At 34.2% G+C, this 17,861-nt stretch overlaps 1 protein-coding gene across 1 annotated transcript in view; it reads right to left on the bottom strand.

The window, feature by feature from the left end:
- The window catches only part of PGAP1 (post-GPI attachment to proteins inositol deacylase 1), a 67,394-nt gene that overhangs the window by 30,404 nt on the left and 19,129 nt on the right, over nucleotides 1-17,861 (bottom strand). Inside the window, exons 5-12 of the mRNA XM_060106830.1 lie at nucleotides 14,870-15,027; nucleotides 11,979-12,031; nucleotides 11,073-11,139; nucleotides 9,161-9,266; nucleotides 8,431-8,486; nucleotides 6,905-6,988; nucleotides 3,380-3,426; nucleotides 2,349-2,400 (exon numbers count right to left, since the gene is read on the bottom strand). Coding sequence (XP_059962813.1) covers nucleotides 2,349-2,400; nucleotides 3,380-3,426; nucleotides 6,905-6,988; nucleotides 8,431-8,486; nucleotides 9,161-9,266; nucleotides 11,073-11,139; nucleotides 11,979-12,031; nucleotides 14,870-15,027 — 623 coding nt within the window. The remainder of the gene's footprint in view (nucleotides 1-2,348; nucleotides 2,401-3,379; nucleotides 3,427-6,904; nucleotides 6,989-8,430; nucleotides 8,487-9,160; nucleotides 9,267-11,072; nucleotides 11,140-11,978; nucleotides 12,032-14,869; nucleotides 15,028-17,861) is intronic.

Raw genomic sequence — 17,861 nt, 5'->3', positions numbered from 1 at the left:
CCAGCGTTTGGATGTCAGAAACCCTTCAAGTTCTGCTGCTGTGTGTAGGGCAAAGCTGTGGTGCTAAAGTATGATTTAGGCGCAATAGTGACTAGGTAATTTTTCTCATTAACTTAGTTTTCTTTTCAAAGTTAATTGTTTTGTTTGTTTTTAGCAATAAGTCCATTTGGGTTTACCCAATTGTTGGTCTGCTGTGGTTGCTGTCTTCATTGTACCATGACAGAAAAGTTCCATGTGACTGATGCTGTTAAGGCCCTAAACCGAATTTACAAGTGCTTTGCTGGAGGATTCCTTCTATTTATTAACAGTTCAGTCATCAGAGGTGCCAAAGGTGGTATGATTCTCATCTTACATTACCTTTGTTGAGATGATATAAATACGAATAAAACCCACAAGATTTTTTCACTTCAATCTTTCCCTTCAACTTCATAGCAAAATAATTTTGTGTGCTTTTTATAAATGGGCTAACACACACATAAATATATAATTTTGATTTTCATTACAATGGAAAAGTTTATTTGCATTTAATAATTATAATCCTTTTCAACTGAGAATGCTTAAGATAGCAGAGTATTATAATCTTCATTTTCTAACTTTTCTCTTCCAGTTTTCTCCCTAAATTCCAGTAGGCTTTTAATGCTGCCTGGCACTTTCTTCTAGTATGTACTATAAAAAGTAAGCAGCTGGGGCTTCCCTGGTGGTGCAGTGGTTAAGAATCCGCCTGCCAATGCAAGGGACACCGGTTCAAGCCCTGGTCCAGGAAGATCCCACATGCCACGGAGCAACTAAGCCCACGCACAACTACTAAAGCCCGCATGCCTAGAGCCCATGCTCCAAAACAAAGAGAAACCATTGCAATGAGAAACCCACGCACCGCAACAAAGAGTAGCCCCTGCTCGCCGCAACTAGAGAAAGCCCATGCGCAGCAACGAAGACCCAACGCAGCCAAAAATAAAATAAATACAATAAATAATTTTTTTTAAAAAAGTAAGCAGCTGGAAGAACTTGTTCTACTACTCAGCCAGCTGTTTCTTACACTTAGAAAAAACAGCACAGGGGTCTAGAACTAGACGAATACATTGTTAAAACTTTGAGACTTAAAAAAAAATAAGGATATTATGATTTAAGAAATAATTTTGTAAAAATAGTAGCAAAGTACCATTTTATCGGGTTTTTTATGATTTATTTCTTCCTAAATCTTAAATTACAGACTGGAAAGGATATCCAAACTGGAAATTCAAGGAAATATTTAATATATCTTATGAATGATTGATCAGTAAGTATACCCTAATACTTCTGTTTTTGCTTTGCTCCTGCCTAGACAGTTAGGATAGAACTAGTGAGAGACCTTAAAAATGTTCTTATGAGTCAAATCACTTATTTGTCTTATCAATACAAAGCCACATGAATGAACATGCACAAAGACTGACCAAGGTGACACAAAAAATAACTGCAATCATTCCAAAGTCAAGTGTAAGTGACTTGCAATTATTCATCCTGTCATCATTCCTCTCATTGGTATAGGACAGAGTTGACTAAACATACAGCTAAATAAACATTCATGAGCACAAATAACTAACTGGAGTTGGGAGATGATCGGGACCAACCAGAGGACTTCACATTCAACCCTATGAACATAGTATTCATTATGACAATATATTCTAAAGTATAGATTTACTTGAAGACTAAAAACTATCAACTCTGGCATATGATTATCAGTTATAATAAATACAATTTGAAAATTAGAACAGATATTTTCATCAAATTTTAGAACTGTTTTATTTTCTCAACAATAGATTTTGTGAGTGTGCAAATTAGCCTTTTGTAAAGATGTGCTGACCTACCAGTTGCTTAAGGAAATCACTAACAATTATTAAATAAATTCCATGGAGTACTAGATAAAGGTAGATAGTTACTGAAGTGCTTAACCACAGATGATACTGAAACTGAAAATTGCTTTGTGTCTTTTTGAGATGCTTACTTCCCTACTGTAGGTCCTCCCCAAAATGAATTCTGAGTATATTCAACTTAATATTTTAAGACAGACCATTCCAAACAAACCCTCAAATTGAATCTTAAAAATTTATCTACCTCTTAGTATGAAGCTATAACATATAGATTTAATTTTATTTAGGATTGATGACTTATAGTTTTCACCTCTGAAAGCTAAAAAAGAATTGCATGTTATTCTCCATTAAATGTATTTCCAGAGAAGATATTTCTAAAATGTATATTAGCAAATTTCAAGTTTATTTAATACCTAGAATTAATCAAAGGACATACTGTACATGCCTATATGCTCAAATATTTTTTCACCTGGATATTAACATTAAAAATCCACAATTTACCTTAATTGTTGGCAGCAGTTCAGCTTTCCATGATAAATCAACACCTTGCCGGCTTGGAAATAAATATGAAAATATAAAAGACAAATATATTAAAGTGTTATAAATTATAAATAAGCTTCAGAGCAAAAAGAAACCATCTACAGACCTACCAAAGACAGTTCTAATGAACTCAGGTCTAATAGGTCTAACACAATACACTTTATCCACATAGTCCTTTGGGGAACAAAACGTAGTTTTTCCTAGCAACCAACTATCAATGTTTGCAAAAATTACTAGTATGTTAATTTTCTTTATTTTTAATTTTAAAATCAATACTATAATTTAGTTTAGTAGCAAAATGAGCTTAAGAATATCTGAAGTGGAACTTCCCTGGTGGCACAGTGGTTAAGAATCCTCCTGCCAATGCAGGGGACACAGGTTTGATCCGTGGTCCAGAAGATCCCACATGCTGCGGAGCAACTAAGCCCATGCGCCACAACTACTGAGCCTGCGCTCTAGAGCCCGCAAGCTACAACTACTGAAGCCCGTGTGCCTACAGTCCGTGCTCCACAACAAGAGAAGCCACTGCAATGAAAAGCTGGCACACCAAAACGAAGAATAGCCCCCGCTCACTGCAACTAGAGAAAACCTGCACACAGCAACAAAGACCCAACACAGCCATAAAGAAATAAATTTATATTAAAAAGAAAAAAGCAAACTGTTAAGCTTTAAAAAAAAAAAAAAATCTGGGGCTTCCCTGGTGGCGCAGTGGTTGAGAGTCCGCCTGCCAATGCAGGGGACATGGGTTTGTGCCCCGGTCTGGGAGGATCCCACATGCCGCGGAGCGGCTGGGCCCGTGAGCCATGGCCGCTGAGCCTGCGCATCCGGAGCCTGTGCTCCGCAACGGGAGAGGCCACAACAGTGAGAGGCCTGCGTACCGCAATAAACAAAAACAAACAAACAAAAATATCTGAAGCTATTCTGAAAGTGTGATTTGAGTATACCTTATGTTGAGAAAAATGAACAGAGGGCCTTATGTTCAAAACACTTACCACATAGAAGTGCTGTTTATGCAGCCAAAAATCCAGCTATTTGTATCCTATTGATTAATAACACAAAATAAAGCACACTAAATATTGTAGAAAATAATTATATAAAACAGGCATTTCACTGTTTATGATAGGGTCAGTAGGCACAATGGAAACATAAAATAACAACTTATTGCTTAGAAATGTATTCAAAATGTTCTCAAAAGTCAAACAGGTCAAGGTGAGGCAAAGAAGTCTAATGTCAACATAGACCGGTAAAGCAAGTAACCTGGAGCAGCAGTATGAGAGAGTGACCTGATGGGTTAGCTCTCCACAGCATACTGTTAAGCAATTTTAATTTCTGAACTAACACTTTTAGAGTTCAGCAATGTCCACACTTTAATTAGGTACTTACACAGAAAGTAACCTATATTTTAACAAAACTAGAAGAGAACAACTAGAGGTAGACTTTCACACAAACAGAAAAAAAAAATCCAGAGCCAAGTAATTAAAAATAACAATCTAAGTACAGCTTTTTAGTTTATCATTTGAGTTCTCATTTGATTACTAGGCAGATAACTTTTATGCAACCGAGAATATGCTTGGATTGAAGCACAATTCCAAGGGTTTAAGACTAAAGCTAGTTGTTACTTTACTAGCGCAGACTGGGAATGCTGCAGAGATGGTTGTGGTATTTTAACAATATTATGTATTCAGCTTCAGTCATTTAAAAGCAGTATGACCCAAGGTCTTCACTCTAACTTTTAATGAAGTAGTAAGAGCAATGCTCCAAGATCTAACGATCCAACTACTGAAAACCTACCAGGGCATAAGAGAATGAGAAACACTGCTGAGACAGCTACATATATTTTTCCTTAGTATACAGACAGGACAATAAAAATATCAATCCTTTCATTCAATTAATATTTATAAAGTCCATTCCAGGGCCAAGGAATTATGCTAAGCCCTCAAGAAAAATGATGAATCAAGCAGACATAGACTCTGCCCTCATCAAGCTTAAATAAAATTTTAAGATATTTTTTAAGAATTCAGAAAAGCAAGCTGAAAGAAAACAAACACAATGTGGTATTTCTCTACTCTCCACTGCTGGCAAAATACTTCAGTAAACTCTTTTATCAGTTACCTGTGTTTACCAGAACAACCACGTGACATTATAAAGCAAGGCAACAGAACAGATCTGCATAGCCTAGACAAAGAGAATCTAGCAACCTCTCAAGATCCAACTCACTTTTGTAATAGGTTTTTGCAGCTATTGCAACTCAAAGACAGCCCTTATTATGAAAATTGTCAATATTGCACACTACTTACTTTGGTGTCTAGGGAATTCTGATTCATTCACTAACAGACTGAATAAACTGTTATTTAAATCCACCCTAAAACACCATGTTGTTATAACCTAGAAGGTGTCAAAGAACAATTTCAGGTCATCTAGTAAACACCCCTAACTCAGCTAATTTTAAAACTTGTATTAAAAATCTTAGAAAAAGTCACTCAGAATTTACTAACTCCTGAAGTGCACAGAAAAGAAAATGCTACTTGATTATAAAATTTATAGTTCTAAAAAACAATCTATCTACAGTAAAAAAATATGTCCGCAATGGCTGCTAAAATCATTAGGTGAAAGACTGACTAGGAACTTTATAATGAATGGATCATGCCAATATGACCTGAGTCCACTGATATATCAGTCCACTGATTTTTGTCACTAAAAGTGGGACAACCAGATATTATATACCTCCTGATATGATAAGTATGCAGTTCTACTTATAAAACATTTATACCATAAAAAAATGAATCTATTCAAGATTCTAGATCTAACTACCAGTTTACACAAAACAATGGATAGAAATACATGTTAAAAGATACCACAATACAATCAACTAAACCCAGAACAAATGTATGGCATGGGGGAAAAAAAGAGGGGGCTGTTAAAAAATGACATAAGACATATGAATCAAATGCAATGTACGTACTTTTTGGATTCTTATTCAAACAAGCTAACTTAAAACTTAAATGAACAGAGGAAAATTGAACATGGACTGGATACCACATGATATTAAGGAATAAGTAATTAATTTTGTTGGATAAAATAATATAATAATAATATTATTATATAATATAATATTATTAGTATTATAATAATATGTAAAATTCTTATCTGTTATAAAAACATACTGAAATATGTATGGATAAAATGATAAAATGCCTGGATTTTGCTTTAAAAATGCTTCACTCAAAAAAAGTGAGGAAGGGATAAATCAAGTAAGAATGGCAGAATATTGATTACTGTTAAAGCTGTGTGATGGCTAAATGAGAATTTATTATTATATTCTCTCTCTACTTTTGTATGTTTGAAAACTTCTATGATAAAAATTGAAAACATTTAAAACAAATTCTCCACATGACTAGTAATACTCACCCATGGACCTTAATTACAGAAAAGGGATCCTCCAATAAGCCAAATGGATAATTTGCACTTTGGCAAGGATTTTTCTCAATATAATACTGACATTCTGATTTGGAATTTAGTAGGAGTGTGGATATTTTAAGCCATCACTCTCAGGGCCAGATTCTCTTGGGATAAACTACCCATCCAAATTTTAGGCTGAGAGATGGTAGTCTGTTTTTGGTGAGAGATGCAAAAACTGTGGCAATTCCACTAAAATTAGTATTCATTAGCACCTAGCCCACAGTGCCTGCCTACCATCTTTTCTAAAGACTTTACTATATATCAAATGGTGGTATCAACCAAATAAGTAATATATTAGATCCTAGTCCTAAAAAATACAAATAATCCAACCAAAGGGAAACGAGGGAACTTAAATTATGAAAGATGCAAATATAAAGTGAAGAATCCTAGGACATGAGGGGAAAAAATCAGAATAGAGAGAAAGGAACCCAAATTGGGAAACAAATTCCTGAAAGTAAGAAGTGCTGATAAATTATTACTTAAACAGACCTAATACAACAAAAGCATGCTAAAGCATCTAACATATTTCTAGCATAGTAGGTACTCATTAAAAAGAAATACACAAACAAAATCATCATACTGATACTTTAAGTCTAGATAACACTGTAACAAAAAGTTACTATACTATTTTAGAGAATATTTGGTATAAAAAGTACTGCAAATTTGAGTATGTAAGCCATGGGAAAAACAGGATTTACTTTATAAAACAAAGGATAGCTTTGCTTAAATATATCTATTCTTTAAAATACTAATAGAATTTTAGAATTAAAGGAGCTCTGAACTGAATTCCTTCATCCTAAACATAGTGAAACTAAAGTAGAAAAACCTAAACTAGAGGCAAAGGTACAAGCTAATAGTATAGATATATTATCAGTTATAGAAGCATTTTGATTAGTACTTTTCAATCAATACTGTCTGTTCCAGATAAATGTTTTTCAACTAATTAGATTTAATAATAGTTCATAGCTAAAGATGATATCCACTAGATACTAGTTGAATCTTAAAAATAAACAACAGTTAGCCTTTTAAATATTCATAAAGTGTATCAATTATCTTACCAGCATGGTGCTCTGACAATAGACATGAGTGTAGATTTTTCTATGATTTGCAAGGGGAAATGTAAAATATATCTTATCAGATTCCTAAAAAAAGAGGGAAAACACAATAAATTACGAGTAGTTAATTTCATCATTAAAAAATTCAGATAAAGTAATGAATAATTGTTCTAATTAATTATTTTAATTCTATCATTCTTGGTGTTGTTGAGAACCAATAATCTAGGAATGGGAGGAAGAAGACACAGATGCAAGATAGATCAGGTATAAACTCTGTAGACCTGAATTTGTCTTGGAAGTATCAGTTTGAATGCATTTTTTGTTTGTTTGGGTTTGGTTTTTGGCCTTATGACCAAGATAAAATACATTTCTTAGCTCTGTTCACTGAAAAGGCCTTAGAAATGCTAACTCACTAGCCATAAACATCTCTAGTACCCAAATTATGGTTTTCAGATACTGTTTCCCAAATAATAGGATGAGCTTCTTTGAGAAAAAGCAGATTCAAGGTCTGGGATGGGAAATGGTACACAATGAGCTAAAATACTTTCTCATACTAGACAGTGAGGAAAATATCAAAGACAACTAAAGAGCAGCTATATCAAAAAGATTCAGGAGCCTACCTTGAAATGGCTTCCACTGGTCAAGGACAGAACAGTTTTAATAGCAATTTTAGTATCAAAGATAGAACAATTTTAGTATTTTAGTTTAGACAGAAACACAAAAATGTTTAAGCTCATAATAATAATGGAGGAAAAACCCCCCAAAACATCTTATGGTCACTGATGGAGGGTGTTTGTGAGCCAACTCACCACTCTAAAAACCAGTAAATATAAGATCCAAAGAATTATCATTTTTTTCCTTTGTAATTTGTTCTACTTTTGATAAATTTAGTAGATGAGAAGTTTTTCTATACAGTGTTTCAGTTAATAAATGAAGAAGGAATAATTGGAGTCTCATTGCTTTTGTACTCCCTATTAATGACTCTAGGCCTTCTCCATCAATAGCTGCTAACATCACAAAAAGAGAGAGTCTAGTAAAAACAAAAACAAAACAAAAACCTGAATCTGATGAAGCATCTAGATCCAAGATCCAGCTACCAAGTCACAGGAAAGAGTAGGGAAAGGAATATACTGGATGACATTACAGGAGTGCAATCAGCAAAATCAAGACTGTGTGAAACTCTATAGGACAAATGACTAGTTTTTTTTTTTTTTCCAACAAATAAACTGCAAGGAAAAAAAAGGGTGAAGGAAGTATTAGATATTAAAAGAGGAATAAGAGACATATCAACAAATAATATGTACACCTTGTTTGTACCCTGATTTAAACAAATTGGAAAACAAAGAACAAAAAATTTGAGTTATGATGAAACTGGAAAATTGAACACTGACTAGATATTAAGGAATTATTACTAAACTGATTTAGTATGGGAAAATAACGTTGTTATCTTCTTTAAAAAGTCTAGCTTTGAAAAATAAATACTAAAATATTCTTGAAAAAAATTTTAAATCCATGGGTGGTATACTTACATTGTAAGCCACATAGGTCCATTTGGACACTTTTACTGGAACCCACATGGATGTCCCTAAGGTAAAAGAAATTAATTTGTTTGGCTTTTCAAAAAACATTAAATGATTTCTTTTACTGAATCCTTCTCAATCATAACAGGATTTGAAAAAGAAGCAGTTTCCTGAACACTGGCTATTTTAAAATAGAAAATCTAATGAGATGTTCTCTATATGCTCATCACCAAGGAGCATTCAGATCATGTAAAGCATTTAAAATCTTTCTGATGTCTAACTCTAAGAAGTATCAACAGAAGAAAACAAATATTTCATTTTCCAAACTAAGTACAGCATGACAGATACATATAAAAACAAAATTTACCAGCAAAAGATATGCTGTTAAACCAAAAGACTGAAGAATGATACTAAGAAACTAAGTCAAGAATAATACAGAATTTATTTTACGTGGCTGTCAGGAGAATAGAGACATTTAACACTTTAAAATTTTTCTACTGTCATGTTATTTTCAGTACAAAATTTTATCAGCAACATCTTTTTACTTTTACATTTTTCACTTTTCCCCTCCTTAGCCAAGAACCTCATAAGAAACCAGCATAGGGAAATTAATAAAATATAATAGGATTATAATACCTGAAGCATTACAGTTTCAAAGAATTTGCCTGCTAATGACAAATTTACCTAAAAATAATACTCAAAACTCTACTTAAAATTAAAACATGTTATTACTACTGACCTGTTAAGTCAGAAATTATTGATGGATTTTCCTCAAAGTGTTTTGCTGGGTGTCTTATGAAGTGGTGATTCAAAACTGACAATTTCTTCTTGGGATTTTGAGTTATCTGGAAAGAACATTGATACATTCTGTATCCTTTTATATCCACTGTGATGACCTAATGAAACTTTGTTTCAAGTAATAATAAGAGCCAACAGTTACTTACTGTGGGCCAGGCACTGTTCTAAGTGCTTAACATGGGACTAACTATGCTTTGAGTTAGTTTCCCTGTATATATGTTTGTTTCTCCTCCTCAACTATATGCTTCTTGAGGAGTAGGAATCATATCCTAACATTTTATTGTCTAATATTTAGTTTAGTATATCATATATACTGAGTTTGTGAAAGAGAGCTCAGATTCATATTATTTTGATTCTTAGCAGTATTAGTCAAAAATTTCTCATTTGTCCCTTAAAATGTGTCTGTAAAATACTTATCCATCCAGAATTATAATTTATTACATGCTAGTATTAGCATTTTCTCACCTTAGAATTTAATGGAAAACAAGATTTGATTTGTTAAAATTAGTTTGATGTATAATTTTTAAATAATATACCTGAGATTCACCTGTTCTTCATTAGTTGAAATGGGGTTTTTCCTAAACCTACCAAATGTCATTTAAAATACAAACTGGTCAAATACAAATTCTAATTGATTCTACTGTTGTATATAGTTGAATAGACTAAACACATTTGCGATAGAGTCACAATTAAAACAAGGTTGAAAAACTGAAAAACATTTACATTCCATGACTACATGATTCCAATGTTAACAGTGCTAACTCTATGAAGCTGATTTACTTTAATAAATATACTAACTTAAATATGGTATCTTGTGGTTTAAAACGTGGTAAAACAGATCAACTTGTGTCTCTCTTTTACTGCATTCTTCAGGAGAGAGCTAAATATCTATCATTCTACCTAATAATAGTTACACAGCTTTCTGAAGGGTTAAGGAAAAAAATATAGACACTACCCTACTCCTAAGAGAGAATACTTAGGAGCAAGGTTAAGACACAATGACAAGGAAGCATTACCCAGAGATTTACTGAGAAAGAAGCTACACATAATAGTCTCTCAAAGAACTGGGGCCTTCAGGAAAAAGAATCCAAAAATATATGCCATAATGGAAAAAATTACCAAAAATACAAGGAACGTTTTCTCCAAAAAGAGAAGCCAGAGCTGTAGTTCTCAAAACATGATTCTATGGAACAGTGATGCACTGCAAAGTGATCTGAGGTGAAAGGCTGCTTACAATGAATAATGGCAATCTGTTCCCAATTCACAGGAAAAAAAAATTAAGTTAATAGAATTCTCTGAATTTTGCTGAAATCCTTGGTGCCCACTACTTTACCTGCTGGCAGACAAGAAAGAGATGAGTGAGTAATATGATTTCCAGGTATCCTGCTAACTGAACAACTTAGAAAATCACTAGTTGGGAGAGTTTATATGTAAAATATCAATACAGAAAAGGTTTGACTCTAGAAGTACACAATTTAAGTTCTGGTGAGCTTGTGTTATTCAATGAATGTAGACATTTTGATCCTACTGCATAAGGATATTTGTAATAAGTATTTCCCTTAAGGTAAAAAAAAAAAGTCAGAAGGACATATATCAAATTTTAAACAGTAAAGGGGAAGAACTGAGGAAGATTTAAGGTATTCTTTCACTTTTTCATTTTTATTGCATTCTTAATTATTAATAGTTATCAAAGATTACAGATAAAAATACAGGTATTTCCATTTTCAAACTAATTAGTCAGTATAAGGTGTAGGCTTCTATTTTCATCAAAGTAAAAAAACGTATTAAATCTATCACTGCTCTAACAAAAGCTTTTACTTCACTGAAATAACTTTTAGTTTAAAAATACATACTTGTTTAGTATCAGCATCAATAAGATCAAAGAATGCTCGAATTGTAGTCAATTGTAATTGTTTACACCTAAAGAATAAAATAAATGTTACAAATGAAACTTTCTTTAAAAATATACTTTTAATACAAACATAAATAATTCTATTATTTAATGGAATATATGAATTTCCTTTAATGCTGCAAACTCTAAAATTATTTAACAAATTATCATTATTAAGCATACATCTTAAAGCTGAAACCTTTAAAAATAAAGTAAATTAAATCTTCCTGGATATTTGAGAGTATAAGTGTCAGGCCCCCGTCTTCCCTAAATCTTCCTGTCTACCCCAGATATGATATATTGTCTGCCCCATCTTCATATGTCTGAACTGTTGTGGTCCTTGCAAACACTACTGATTGCACAACCAGAGGAAGGTGAAAAGAGAATCTTTAAGCCAATACATATAGAGATAAAGTACTAGGATTTATATATTTCTTGACCCTTATTTAACCTATTTCTTTATTTATATTAAGGGTAAATCTAATTCCTACTTGGTTTTCCATGTGTTGCTCTAGAATAGGCAATGCTGCATTAATCAAGTCCGAGTTTGGTGATTGGCCAAGAGCTCAGAAAGTCCTACCACAAGTATCTTTGATTCTGCCCAGCTCTGACAAATTCTAAAATTTTGACATTATCATTTGAGACTGATGCTACTGGTTCTTCAGGAGATGATTTTATAGGTTGTCAAGGACACCTTGGTTAAACTGAGACAAGAACAAAGGCTGAAGTTCTAAACCCCTAAGTTAATCTTTCTCCCAAATCCTTATTTATTTATGGATAAAGCTCTAAGAAAGCTAACAAATCAATCAATTCATTGATGAGAAAAGAGGACCACCACAAATTGCCAAAATAAGTTATATTAACTTACCATACAATGGAGAGGTGGTCTGTTGAAACCCAGGTCTTAGGCACTGCTGAACTCTAAATGGAAAGAAACAAAAATCATATTTAAGAAAAATGCACTTGTTATTCTCCAAAAGGCTTGAAATTCTTATAGGCTAATATTTAGAAACATGTAACATTAGTTTCACTATTTTATGATGTGCAGAAATTTTTAAACGATGCACTCTTGTAAAAGGCGACCCAAAAATATTAAGATATTGAATATTTCCTGCATAAAATAATTATTTGTCATTACTACTTAGTCAAGCTTAAATTACCCTTTAAAATTATTAAAACATCCACAGATTACTTACTCAAGTTTACTGTCTAACTCTTCATTACTCTAAAAAGAGGTTAAGTTTATGATTCTTTAATAAATCATAGTGTATATATAAATTATAATAGATATTTCAGTAATTTTAGTTCTGACTAGACTATCACTTACTAAGTTCTAAGATGTTAATTCTAATCAGGATGTGCCTGAGAGAGATCTAGGCCTGAGGAGATTTTTCAAAATAAATATGCCTAATCACAAAACTACCAAATCGGACTTTTATAAGTGGGGTCCAGACTTATTTGGAAAAAAATCCCTAGATGATTAGCATATATACTACTGGTTAGAGACAGAAGGGCAAAAGCCTAGTAAAAAATATAACTATTTTCAGAAGGCTTCCTAACAGTGGCACAGCACCCTCCAAGAACTAGAGACTTCTATTTATACAGGGTAATGACCTCTCTGTGAACAGCATCTTACATACAATGGGGAAACATTAAGTAAATCTGATATTATTTTTCATGTCATCTCTCTACACTGTCAAAGACACAATGAGATGCCCTCACTAGAACTGTCAAAACAAAATGAAAATAGGAAACTAACAATGCTGTATGCAAGAAAATTTAGAGGCCTAACATGCCTCTTTGTTTTTGTTTTTTTAAAATAAATTTATTTATTTATTTTTCTTTTGGGTCCATTGGGTCTTTGTTGCGCATGGGCTTTCTCTAGTTGCGGCAAGCGGGGTCTACTCTTTGTTGCGGTGCACGGGCTTCTCATTGCAGTGCCTTCTCTTGTTGCGGAGCACAGGCTCTAGGCGTGCGGGCTTCAGTAGTTGTAGCACGCAGGCTCAGTGGTTGTGGCTTGCGGGCTCTAGCGCGCAGGCTCAGTAGTTGTGGTGCACGGGCTTACCTGCTCCGCGGCATGTGGGATCTTCCTGGACCAGGGCTCAAACCCACGTCCCCTGCATTGGCACGTGGATTCTTAACCACTGTGCCACCAGGGAAGCCCTATGCCTCTTTAATTAAAAAAAACAGGTATTTGTAACAAAAAAAGGTATTTATAACTTCTAAGGAGTCATTGAGTCATTGTCACCATTGTACTCTGCAACTATCAATGTGTATTTGGGTTGGAGGCTCTAAAGTTGAAAAAATCTATAGATTACTTAATGAACTTATAAGCATTAGCTATCTTATTTAGGAATTGCTGCTGGCAACTTACTTTAAAAAATTAAGACAACCAGAGTTCACTGTGGTATTAAGGTTAGATGCTCAGTAAAGTAAGAACTCAGTAGACATCATTTACTATTAACAAGGACAAAAGCCAGTTTACTTTCATTCAGTCTAATGAATGCATTTGTGTTAGAGCTGAAAAAAGGAAAGTCAACACACATTATAAAGGTAGTTGCGGGGCTTCCCTGGTGGTGCAGTGGTTGAGAGTCCGCCTGCCAATGCAGGGGACACGGGTTCGTGCCCTGGTCAGGGAAGATCCCACATGCCGTGGAGCGGCTGGGCCCATGAGCCATGGCCGCTGAGCCTGCGCGTCCGGAGCCTGTGCTCCGCAACAGGAGAGGCCACAGCGGTGAGAGGCCCGCGTACCGCAAAAAAAAAAAAACAAGATTCCTACCGATGATGAGGTTTGAGAGATTTACCTATTAGTAAATTAGTACTAATTAGTTCCAAAGCTATTATGGCTACCTCACAACTCCTTCAGTTATAAGAAAATGGTGGATAATAGCAGAAGAGCTTAATAATTTTTGTTCTGTGTATGGCAAGCATTCAGTAATACCTATTTACTGAATGAACAGCAGTAGGTGAACTGAGCAAAGGAGTATCTATTAAGAGAACAACTATGAAACAAAGAACTATCATCTAAAAAGCAAAAGGAATGCTATAAATTTTCTTTTTAGAAATTAAGTTATATTTGGAGATGACATGTATACTGAGTTTAAAAGTTAAGCTCTTAACTAAAGACTTAAAGTTTAAGCATACAAAAATAAGTCCTAAAAGGAAACCTGAACTTATTTTACAGAAGCTGTGTATCCCAGTTAAAGACCAAATACTTGATGTCCTAGTAGGGAAGAATAATTAGCAAATTAATTAATCAGAGCTCTATCTATACTATCAAAGCTAATTTTTAAATTTTAAAACCAGTAAACTTTCATTCAAGTTTAAAATTCAAGAGTATGTGAAATGTTTGATCTTCCATTACCACTGTATACAGCATACCACTGAGATACATCCAGAGCCCCTGGGCTTCAGCCCATACTTTTTTATACTTAAAACTCTAATCAATGGATAGGCACTTATTTTGAACAAGAAACAATCATCTTCATAAATAAGAGTCATTTGCACAAAGTTTCTAAGATCCTTTTCACCTTCCACAGATGTAAGTATCCATGCCTCTGTCTTCCCCAAATATTCATATTCATTGTTTCATGTCCTGTCTCTCTCATATTCACATACACATACACATGCACACTTGCACACACACAGTATACCAGACCAACTCAGAAATCATTTCTAACCGATTACATATCATTTCTCCTTTCATGCCCCACTGTGTCCATCATGTTACTACTTTAGTAGAATCTTTAAAAAGATTACCACAACAGATAAGGCACTGGTATGATGGCTTAATTTTGGTAGAAAAGTCAGTCCTGAACGAACTTGGTAATCCCGGAATCCTCCAGCTACAGATAGTGTGGTTAAATTTATGTGTCTAGCATTCAGAATCCAATAGTTGTTTACAGTCATATAAAAATCTGGTGGGAAATAAAAAAGACATACATTAAAAATCAGTAACCATGCCCTGCAACAATAACCCATCTATAATACTAATATTAAACTGAATTCCTGTTTAAGCCATCTGAATTGTCTATAAGCAATGCCATCCACATTTCTCTATTTTGGGTAAAGTCAGTATCTTTACACATACTCTACTTTCCCCATCAGGGTACAAATATTAAGAGTTAGTAAAGGTATCAATAAAGAAAAAAGATAACCCAATTTTATTAGCTTTGACAAGTCCATAGCAAACAGGTCTCTATATTCCACAAGGATGCTGCTTGTTTATGAGCTACATAGTATAGAAAGAAACCCCCGAAATTCTTTCAAAGATATAAGTTTACTATGCTAAGGAGTTATATCAATAGATCTTCCTAATTATGGCTGTGTCCCTGCTTATAAGGGCTTAGCAACTCTCTACTGCAGCCACTGTAGTACTGGTGACCAAACAAAGTACTATTTAAGTTCTTAAAATACAATCTATCAGGACAATGACAGTCACATTAGTCTTGGGACTCTCTGCTGCGGAAAATCTGATGCTTAAGAAGATTCTACCCATTTAGCGTAACAAGCGGTGCACACAGTTTTTCCACTTTATCTAAGGAAGATGAGAAAAATTTAGTGTCGAAGATCTGAGGCCAGGGCAGGGGAGTTCTCATTTCCTATTCTGATTACCAAAACTTACTGCATTTTTTATCCTGGCATTTGATCCCATTGATGGCTTTTAACATTTTGGAACAGCAAACTCTTCTCATTAAAGATCTCAGTAGTATTCACTTAGATTGAGACAAAGCAGACCCATTCCTAATATCTCCAGAGCTTGGGATAAGAGTTCCAATGAGGTATACATGCCATATGTCTAAATACTTAAAAGTCAAAATTCCAGCTAACAAACTTAAATCAAATGTATTTTCTCTGCCTACCTTGACAAATATATCATTGAAATAACCTGGAAGGCCAGGTTCAAATTAAGAATTCTAGGACACCTCAGAGTTGGACACCGGATTATGGCAGCATAGGGAGAGCATATCTCTGGCCACAGATTGCTGTGGAGATCTGCAGCAAAGTGGGAACAGATCACTGTGCTCTCTTCTTCTTCCCATCCACATTCCATCCTGCATCAGAAAGACCTCCTGTGCACATCAAAATTCTGTCTGTACCTCATGCAGAGCCACCCCTTGGCCATAACTCAGGTTCAGGATTCTATATACCTGTCCTCAGGACAGATCCAAGTAAGAGGCTAAGGAAGTGGGCTTCAGGCATATGGGCAAGAAAAGTCTGAAGGACTGGCTACCTGGATCATAGTCCAGAAGTAAAGGTACAGCCTGTAAGTGGGGAGGCTGCTTGGCCTGTACACTCCACACCCTGTGGGGAATGGCAACACGAGAGCAGGGCTCTCTGAAGTACAGAGCTCAGTGCAAGGCTTCCTTTCCCCTATTTAAGGACAGTATTTCCACCAAGTATAAATAGGGAATCTACTTCTGAAGGTCATATGGGTCTCCTAAAAACTTAAAATCCACCCTTGAACTTTTGTTTTTTCATTCTAATTATGGCTTAATTCAATAAAAAATAAATACAGAATAAATGGCATAGAAGCTTGCTAATTACTGGAGAGGCTCCCTGACCCTAAGAAGCATTTTCAGCCTAAGCCATTTAGAGACAGACCATCAGTATCCTTCAAAAACAGTAAACCTGCCTCTCTTGACAGTTCTTTCCTCAAAGAGATTTTTTAAATGCATTTTGAGTAATTATAATTTAACCTGCATGGCTCATCTACATATATCACATAAAATGCAGTAAGAGAAAGAATTCTCAATTGTGATGACAAGTATTATGACTTGTCTATACCTTTAATTTTTTCCTAAACCTATTATAAATAATAATTTATAATTGTTAGAATCAGTAAAGCATATTTAACCAATTTCAATAATAAAACGAAAAATTTTTATCAGAAGAGTTCTACAGGCAAAGTTTTAAATGTAATAAGGAAAAAAATCAAACTTCTCTTTAAGTGCTACTGCACCAGATATTCTAGCAAGTAAGTTACTCCTTGGCAATGTTAAGATGGGTGCTTTGGAAAACTACTTTGGTTTGGAGTCACTAAGGTATATGTCTCACTTATCTGTAAACAAAATTTTCACCACAATTAAGATAATGCAAATTTTATAGGGTAAGAAGTTGTGTAAATTTACTGATTAGGAAAAATAATTATTTCTTTCTGAAGATTTTCTTCTACACATACAGCATTCCAAAAAGCAGTGAAGATCATACTTGACTTTAATAAAAAGTTGAGATAGTAGGCATTTAATTCTTATTCTGTGAAATTATCCCTATTTAATTAGATGACAACAATCATAAACTCCTACTGTTCACTCAAAATTCCCTGCAACATTACAGTATTATCCATAATTTTATTTCCTCTGTTATCATAATGTAACTCAATTCAGAGGCAGCATATGTAAATGTTAAAAGTACAGGCCCAGAAACAAGCTTGCTGGAGTACCACTATTTTCTTGCCATGTGACTTTGGGCAAGAACTTTATCTTGGCCTCTTTTTTCTGTCCATGAACGTGGCAATAACAATGGTACCTACCTCAAAGAACTGCCATAAGGATCAAATGATACAATAATCATGTAAAGTTCTTACCACAATATCCAAAATATAATAAGAGCTCTATAAAGATTAGCAATCCTACCTTACCTCATTCAATAAGGTGTTAGCAGACCTATTTATTTTTTTTTAAAAAAAGGCATTTCTACTATTTTACTTAAATATAAGGTTATTTTGAATGAAGTACCCAGAGGAGTTAAC

Source organism: Mesoplodon densirostris, chromosome 8 (assembly GCF_025265405.1).
Source record: "Mesoplodon densirostris isolate mMesDen1 chromosome 8, mMesDen1 primary haplotype, whole genome shotgun sequence".
NCBI classification, from domain to species: domain Eukaryota; kingdom Metazoa; phylum Chordata; class Mammalia; order Artiodactyla; family Ziphiidae; genus Mesoplodon; species Mesoplodon densirostris.
This window is presented reverse-complemented; position numbering and strand designations above follow the sequence as displayed.